This window comes from Adiantum capillus-veneris, chromosome 29 (assembly GCF_014529385.1).
Source record: "Adiantum capillus-veneris isolate H3 chromosome 29, ASM1452938v2, whole genome shotgun sequence".
In the NCBI taxonomy this organism is placed as follows: Eukaryota; Viridiplantae; Streptophyta; class Polypodiopsida; order Polypodiales; family Pteridaceae; genus Adiantum; species Adiantum capillus-veneris.
Genome location: NC_140959.1, coordinates 28,525,494 through 28,534,453, shown reverse-complemented (window position 1 = coordinate 28,534,453; position 8,960 = coordinate 28,525,494). Strand labels below are relative to the sequence as shown.

Sequence of the window (8,960 nt, the reverse complement as noted above, 5' to 3'; positions counted from 1 at the left end):
TAGTGCTTGAAGCTTCCTTCTTCATTGCACTAGCTAGTATTGAAGGAACACAAAGAATTGTATTGTAAAATGTCTCTCTTGATTGGAGAAACCATAATACAAAGGCTTTTAGGAGGGGGGACAGGCGCCATGTAAATCCGGTCCTCAACTGTTGTCAATAGCTTAATTTGTCTCTCTTTTGAGTATTGTTCATGCTATCTAACTACGTGTTCTACGGGGCTTGCCTACGGCTCAACCACTATTGAGCTATTAGAAGCTTGACAAGAGCCGGTGCTATTTTGGTGTTGAACGACCACCTCTCTTCTATTCCTTGCAATTAATGGTATTCGAGCCACGAGTATAGTAGCTTAAGTGCTTTTTCTAAAGGGGTAAAGAGGAGTAGCAACTAGGGCTTGAAGTGCCAAAGTAAACCTAAAAAGTTTACACCTAAAAGTTGTTAGAATGGCTGACAATAGTAAAGAGAGTGAAATTAATGTTGATAAATTTGATTTTGCTAATGAGCAGGCTACTAATGATGTCCCTATGCTTGTTAACTATCTTGTTTCTAGGCTTCAACAATCCATGGGCAATCCATCCCTCCAAAGTGAAGTGCAATGGCAGCTTCGTGCTCATGGGATTCTCCAAGCTCCCCACCATGGCGAGAGAGTACCTAGGAAGCCTCGTTACGAGACTTCCAAAAAAGACCTCTCTCTGATTCGGAAAGAAGAAGAGGATCCATACGAAGGGCTCAGAAATTTGCTTCTTGATGATACATCTCCTTCCCAAAGGAGAATTCAAGAGCCCCCACCGAAAGGAACGAGAAAGAAGTGAGTCTCCTGCCACCTTGACGGAGATGTCTCCATGAAGACGGCGGGCTAAATGCTCTCCATCACCTCCAAAACGGAGAAGACCATCGCACACTTCTCCATACTATAATTCAAAGAGAGATGACAAAAAGCAAGAGAAGAAAAAGGCGAGAAAGAGGACGCCCTCTTCTCCATCTTCTTCATCCTCTTCCTCTTATGTGAAAGTGATGGTGAAGACAAAGAAGATCAAGGCAAGAAAAAGGCGAGAAAGAAGTCACCTTCTTCTCCATCTTCCTCAAATTCTTCATCTTCTGAAGAAAGTGATGATGCAACTTAACCATCAAAAAGAAGAGGCCATAGGAAATCCTATGCTGCGTGGAAGAGGTTGTCCAAGCTGAAGAAGTTCAAAGAGGGAGGGAAGAGCATCTCGTTCCTTACCTACGATGGCACCTTTGGTGCTACGGACAAAGTCTTGGCCTTTATCCAACAGTTCGATGCGGCGTTTGGAGATGAGGGCTTCATGGAGTCCTCTAAGCTACGCCATGTAGCTATGCACTTCAAAAGTCCGCTAGACAATGGTGGTCTAGCCTACGGGCCAACGGTGAAGCTCCACGAACATGAAAAGCTTTAAGAGCTTCCATTATGAAGTAGTTTTTGGCCATCGATGCCAAAGACAAAGTACTCACCGAATGGTGAAGCTTGAAGCTCTCTCCCTACGAATCCATTCACAAATATGTAGACAAGTTTTGGGACCTACAACTCAAAGCAGTGCGTTGCCTTCAAAAAGTTGGACTTTGGAGAGCAAAAGCATCAATTTTGTGTGGGCTTAACTGAAGAAATGGCGGATTATGTCAACTCTCAAAGGCCATGCACCATATCGGCGGTTATACACCATACTATGGTGGCTTCTCGAATCAATTTCCAAACAAGGGCTAAAAGAAATTCTAAGCCCATGGAAAACAAGGGTTCGAATGAGCCTAAGGGGAAGGACAATGTCCAAAAGTCTCCTAAGGGCAATTCCAACAAAGATAAGGAGAAGGGAGTTTACAAAGGCAAAAACAAACTCTCTCCTGAAGAGCTTGAGCATTATCGCAAGGATAACCGCTGTTTCAAGTGCGGCAAGCAAGGGCATGTGTACCGTGCTTGTCCCCAAAAGAACACCTGCCATGAACCTCCTAGAGCTACCTTGGTCGAAATCCAAGAGGAGGAAACTCACCACAAAGGATCTCCTCTATGCCATGCTTGGGGAAAGGTAAGAGAACATGATGCTTTTATTCTCTTTGACCCTGGTTCTACTCACAAATTCATATCCACAGAGTTGGCCACCAAGCTAGGCATACAAGCTTACGAGATGGGAGATGTCCTACCCGAGAAGACGGTGCTTTCAAGGGGCAAGAAGCTTCAGTCACTCCCTTAATCGGGAAATTGAGGCTCCATGTCCAAAGCTATGTGGACAAAGAGGACTTCTTTATCTCTCCTCTCAAGCATGAGGATGTAATCCTAGGGGCACCATGGTTTGATCGCATGGCTGCCAATGTTAAATCCCCTGAAAGGAAAATCTACTTTAGGTTTAGGAAAAAAGATATGTACATAGATGTTAAGGAAATGGGTAACACCATACCCATTGTACATATGCAAGCTTTCAATAAGTCAATAAAAAGCTCTATTTCCGTGTACATGATTTTTGTTAAAGATTCTCAAAATGAACCTAATGTTTTAGCAAAAGAAAATATATACACACTCACAAGGAATTAGAGTTATCCAATTTTCTCAAGGGGTTTCAAGATGTCCTTATTGACGACATCCCTTGTGAACTACCTCCTAAACGAGGCAATGCTGACCATGCAATTGAACTTCTTCCAGGAAGTTCGCCGCCTAACAAACCTCCTTATAGAGTTTCTCAAGCTCAACAAGAGGAGATTATGTGGCAAGTGCATGAGTTAGTTGAGAAGGGCATGGTTAGGCCTAGCTCATCTCCATTTTGCTCACCTGTGCTATTAGTGCAAAAGAAAGACGACACATATTGTATGTGTGTCGACTATAGAGCACTAAATAGGATCACTATCAAGAATAGGTTTCCCGTTCCACGGGTAGAAGACCTATTTGATAAGGTACAAGGTCCACCTACTTCAGTAGGATTGACCTAAAAAGTGGCTATCATCAAATAAGGATAGTTGATCAAGACATTGTAAAGAACAAATTTCGCACTACGTTTGGTCTCCACAAATATATTGTCATGCCTTTTGACTTGACCAATGCACTAGCCACATTTAACTGCTTGATGGAGAAGCTATTCAGGCCTCACTGAACCTTTACTAGAGTGTCCTTTGATGATATCATCATCTACTCTAATTCATTAGACGAACACAAACAACACCTCCAGGTAATATTTCAAGTCTTAAGAGAGAATAAACTTTATGTTAATAAAAAAAAAGTGAATTTTTCTTGCAAGAGATTCAGTATTTAGGTCACATTATCTCTCAAGATGGCATCCAAATGGATCCATCAAAGTTAGAGGTAATAAAAGGATGGCCTAAACCGAGGCATCTCCATGAACTAAGAAGCTTTATAGGTATGTGTGCATACTATAGACGCTTCATAGAAAAGTTCTCACAAATCGCATGACCATTACATGACAAGAGATTCAGTATTTAGGTCACATTATCTCTCAAGATGGCATCCAAATGGATCCATCAAAGTTAGAGTTAATAAAAGGATGGCCTAAACCGAGGCATCTCCATGAACTAAGAAGCTTTATAGGTATGTGTGCATACTATAGACGCTTCATAGAAAAGTTCTCACAAATCGCAGGACCATTACATGACCTAACAAAGAAAAATGTTAGGTATACATGGTCTGCCAAGGAGAACAATGCTTTCGAAAAGCTTATCTCTCAACCTGTGCTTACACTACTGGATCTCTCAAAGCCATTTGAGGTCCAATGTGACGCTTGTGGTGATTGCCTTGGAGCTGTTTTGCTCCAAGATGGGCATGCCATAGCCTATGAAAGTCGAAGGCTCGACCCTGTTGAGCAAGCTCTAGGCATATATGAAAAGTAACTCCTCACAGTTCTACATGCCTTAGACTTATGGAAGCACTATTTATTGGGGACTCCATTCATTCTGCGAATGGATCACCAAAGTCTTAAGTACTTCATGACGCAGACCAAGCTCTCCGACAAACAAATGAGGTGCACAAATTTTCTTTCGCAATTTCATTTTCATATTGCTCACATTGCTGGCAAGCATAATCAAGTAGCCGATGCACTCTCAAGACGACCAAGAGTGAATGCGGTTTCCATAGCAACTCACAATGGTCTATCTTCTATGATAGATGAGTATGCTATTGATCCCGATTTTAGAGATGTGATTTCAGCCCTTGCACTAGGGAAGAAAGAGGAACCATTTACTTTACAAGATGGTTATCTTCTCTATGGCAATAGACTATGCGTTACTAACTCACTCCGTGAGAAAGTAATGTATGAATCTCATGCTCCTCCTTATGTAGCGCATAGAGGGATGCGGTCTACCCTAAAAGGGATTGAAACATATTTCTATTGGCCTACCATGAAAGCAAACATACAAGAGTATGTTTCTAAATGTGTGGTATGCCAAAAGACGAAGTTTAATAGGGGGAAGCAATCTGGATTGCTTCAATCTTTGCCAATCCCTAATTCACCATGGGAGAGCATATCCATGGATTTTATCTTTGGATTGCCTAAGACTATCCATGGGAATACGGGAATATGGGGACGCCCTTTTTCGGGCTTCCCGTCCCCACTTGCCGTTCCGCCCTCTTTTTTACACTTTGAGCCCCGTCCCCCGTCCCCTATTCCCTGTCCTGGAATGCGTTCCTTGTGACTATGATCGTGGCAGCAAGCTACCAAGAAGGTCCACGGCTTCAACAAGTCCGATGCTCTTCGAAAGTAGACTTCATGGCCATCTAGGTTCATAAGGGTGTCAAGAATCTTGTCCAATGATATGAAGCTCACCTCTTTCTATGTCATAGCTTTCTATGTCATAGCTTCTCCTTTGCCGACACTTAGATCTCTCTCTCTCTCTCTCTGTGCTTGAGAGAGACAGAGAGAGAGAGAGAGAGAGAGATCCAGAAGCAAGGCTACCAAGCTTTAAAAAAACAAATCTTGAGGCACCCCCTACATTATTGAATCACCTTTTGAGACTGGCAACAAGTCTCATCACTATTTGACATGGGGTCTTAATGACCCTAGAGTGGTGGAATCGACGGTCAGACTTGAAGCGAGTAGATCTTGAGGCGAGGGAACGATGCCGAAAAAAGTCAACGATGGTGGCGGCCTGAGGTTCGAACCTGGCACCTCGAGGTTGGAAACCCGATGAGCTAACCGGGCGGGCGCGTGTGGCTTGTTGATACCCAAGTGAATTCACATTATTATAGAGCTAGTCTCTGTCCCCCCCACGGCCCCCATGTTCTTGTTTACGGAAAGCGTCTCTTCCCCACACATTGCTGCACTCGACGAAGGAGCCCAACCCGACGCCTCGACCACTATCTCTCGGCTTCGGCACGGGGGTGAGATAGGGGCGACCATGCCCCCCCTCGCATACATCACGATTCATGTCGTTTTGATGGGATGTGTGTCAATGATCCTTCCGCAAGTTCACCTTGTTACGACTTCTTCTTCCTCTATATGATAAGGCTTAATGAACTTGGCAATGAACCACCAATGTTCTCGCGATCGGAAAACTTCACCGTACCATTCAATCGCTAGGAACAACAGGCGGTGTGTACAACGGGCAAGGACGTTAGCTGATAACCATGCTGAGGTGCCCGTTTACAGCTGTGGGATCGCCCTTTTCAAAAAATTAGAAGGCTTTCCCGGTTTGCCTCGCTTGCCTCCCTGTGGTCGACGGGTGCCTCCTGTGGTTGCTCTCCGAGTTGTCTTGAATGTGACGGCACTTTCCTGTGCTCTCAACCAGGTTCAGGTATGGGTTTTAAGCTTGCAGAGTGCCGCCCCTCTGTTGTCTTCTCAGACTGCATGCTGCTCATTTCATTGCGGGAAACACAGTATGCAGGAAAGCGACAATGAATTACCTTTTTGTCAGTGCACAAATATTCATTGCACATCATCATAGGGTAGGAATTCTGAATATTATTTGTTCGCTCAGCATCTTGCACAGGGAATTTTATGCCTGCAATGGGTTGCACTAGGAAGGCTGCACTGCGATCATGTCCCTTGGAATGCATGAAATGCACAACTTTGTAGTGTGGTGTGATGCCCATGGGGTGACCTGCTGCTAGGTCTCGCTTCAAAAAAAAGTGGTGTTGCAAGATGAGTGCATGGCTTCCATATGATGCCCATGCGTTGCCACCACTCGCTGCAGAAACGTGGACAGCGCTGCATGCCACCCGATCTACAGTCTCCACGCCTTCTCAGTTCACTGCATGCCCTGTGAAGTTTTTCTCATTGCGCCTCTGATTCATCTGCTATTTAATTTTTCTGGATTTATTACAGCATGGAGATTTTGCAAAAGTATTATTTATAGTTGTCAGTTGAATTGACATCTTTTTCATTCCTGAAATTATTTCTTAATTCATTCGATGGTTGGAACAAGGTCTTCTTTTTCAACCCAGCAGCTCCTTAGGTTCTTCCATGTGTGTGCAGGGTCTTTCATTGTGTCTTGTCAATATGGCATCCCAATCTGCTCCCATGGACTTAAACACCTCTGCTAAAAGTTGATAATGTTAATGGCCTTTCATGCTTCAGTAGTTGGTGGTAGCACCAATGCTGCACAGCTGACGATCACACAACCAGATGACTGGCATTTACACCTCAGAGATGGCAATCACCTTCGCTCCGTCTTGCCACACAGGTCCTTCTAACTCTTTATCTTGCTTTTTACTAGATTGGTATCTGGAATCATGGCCTCACTTTTCTTTCTTTTAATTGGCTGACAATGAACATGTAGTGCTGGAGTTTTCAAGCGCGCAATCATCATGCCAAACCTAAAACCCCCAGTAACAACCGTGTCTGCTGCTCTCGACTATCGGGAAAGGATTATGAATGCATTGCCTCCTAATAGTCTGTTCCTTCCTTTGATGACCTTGTACTTAACCGATGACACTACAGCTGAAGAGATAAGGCTTGCAAGTGAGTTTCTTTGTGCCAAGTTCATGGTATTTTAAATAGCTAGAATACCGTTGGAACGCACATAGCCTTTAGCAACTACAAAAGAACTACAAAAGTGTTGAATTTTATCTATATGGGTTGAGGTTTGTGCTTGGCAAGAAAAGCTTAGCACTATGCACAATACTATTCATTGAGTGCTTTCAAGACTCTTTTGATGGAATTATTTCTTGGTGTTCTGCATTATTATTATCATGATGCACATCTAAGTCACTAAAATCGCTTGAGAAATCAGTTTTTTGAGGTAGCACCCCTCTGTCTGTGCTTAAGCTAGTGACTTTTTTGTACAAACACATGGTAGAAAGCCTGTGCCAAGATTTTACAAATTACAGGAGACAGCGGGGTAGTATTTGCAGTAAAGCTCTACCCGGCAGGAGCTACAACAAATTCTCAGGCTGGAGTCACGGACTTGTTTGGGAAATGCATTCCAGCATTAGAAGAGATGATTCGGCAGCAGTTACCATTGTTGGTATGCTTGTGGTGAAAAGACTATGGTAATACTGTTAAATTTTGCACTTTTAAAAATCAGTTCTTTTGTGTTGTGAATGTTGAATTTTCTAAGGTGCATGGGGAGGTGACAGACAAGAGGGTTGATGTATTTGATCGCGAAAGTGTCTTTATCGACAAGGTTCTACGGCCACTTGTCAGCAGGCTTCCTCAATTAAAGATCGTGATGGAACATATAACAACTCGTGAAGCAGTTCAATTTGTTACTTCCTGCCCAGAAGGTGACTTTGATATAAAAATTACTGTGATTTCTTTGACATGTGGTAGAAATACGCAGGTAGTTCTTCCTGAGTACTGACTAGTAGCTGAATTTTCTCATGTACGGTGTCCTCAAAAAGTTGTGATAGTTTGGAAAGGTTATTTAGCAAACACCTATTGGGAGAATTTTTGTTGGGCTATGCCCCCAATTTATGTGTGCTGCATCAGTACTCAGGGCGATATCACAAAGCCAAGGACAAGCAGGAAACATGAAAGAATCAAAGTTAAAATTTAAAGGGCTTCCTAAAATTGCATTTGTTATGCAAAGAGCTACACAACAAGGCCTGAAATTTGTAATGGTTGGAGGAGAGTAAACTTGCTGCATTTTGTGCTTAATGCTGAGACTTGCTAAGAGTAGGAGTGTTGTTGCCAATACGTCACGAGCTTCATCGACAGCGGTGGAGACGCACCATCAGAATCCTTCATCATCGGGAGGAGTCAATTGGGATAGAGCATTGGCCCTAAGTCGAGCAAGACATCCACGTCTACCAAGGAGGAGATCTAGGTAACCCCATTTTCACTGGATCAGGACTATTCTTGAGTTTACAGGCGGAGAATGCCATAGCATCTCAACCACACAGAGATACATCCTCTGAGGAAGGCGATTGTGGAGAGAGCGGGTTTCTATGATATCTTGTATATTTGGGAGTATGGATGTATTCCTTAGATAGTCATTAGACTTTAGCTTCAGGTTTGGTTTTATTCTCTAAGAAGAGAGATGAAATTATCATTGTATGTACTGGTTTGGTCTCATAGGTCACATTGGCCAGTAGAGACGTTAATATAGGTCTTCCTTTTCTTCTCTCTCTGGTGTGTGTGTGAGCAAGAAGAGGAAAAAGGAATAACCTTTCTATCACGTAACTGTGGTAATTGGCTATCCCGTTTAGTGTAGTAACAGGTCTCGAGTTCAAGTCTCGTCCGATAGATCTTTGATTTCTCTTGGGATTGCTCCTTTGTCATCAAAACTTCTCTTCTTCTTCTTGTGTGAGTGTGTGTGTCTCCATTATCTGTTCGGCTGTTTGTAATCACTTAGATGAGGTCATTGCACATGTCCTCTCTGGTTACGTGTTAGCTTTATGAATAAGAGAATAATTCAGATTTCTATCTTTTGATGTAGGAATGGTTGCAGCAACAGTAACTCCTCAACATCTTGCCATGAACAGGAATTCATTGTTCCAGGATGGGCTACAGCCACATAACTACTGCCTACCTGTCCTAAAGCGTGAAAGCCACAGTAAGTTTTTTGTCTT

At 43.2% G+C, this 8,960-nt stretch overlaps 1 protein-coding gene across 1 annotated transcript in view; it reads left to right on the top strand.

Annotated features, from left to right (window-relative positions):
- Positions 1-6,495: 6,495 nt before the first annotated feature.
- Positions 6,496-8,960, top strand: part of PYR4 (pyrimidin 4) — a 29,409-nt gene continuing 26,944 nt past the window's right edge. Inside the window, exons 1-5 of the mRNA XM_086506038.1 lie at positions 6,496-6,631; positions 6,728-6,909; positions 7,278-7,414; positions 7,508-7,673; positions 8,828-8,944. Coding sequence (XP_086362164.1) covers positions 6,501-6,631; positions 6,728-6,909; positions 7,278-7,414; positions 7,508-7,673; positions 8,828-8,944 — 733 coding nt within the window. The 5' untranslated portion in view covers positions 6,496-6,500. The remainder of the gene's footprint in view (positions 6,632-6,727; positions 6,910-7,277; positions 7,415-7,507; positions 7,674-8,827; positions 8,945-8,960) is intronic.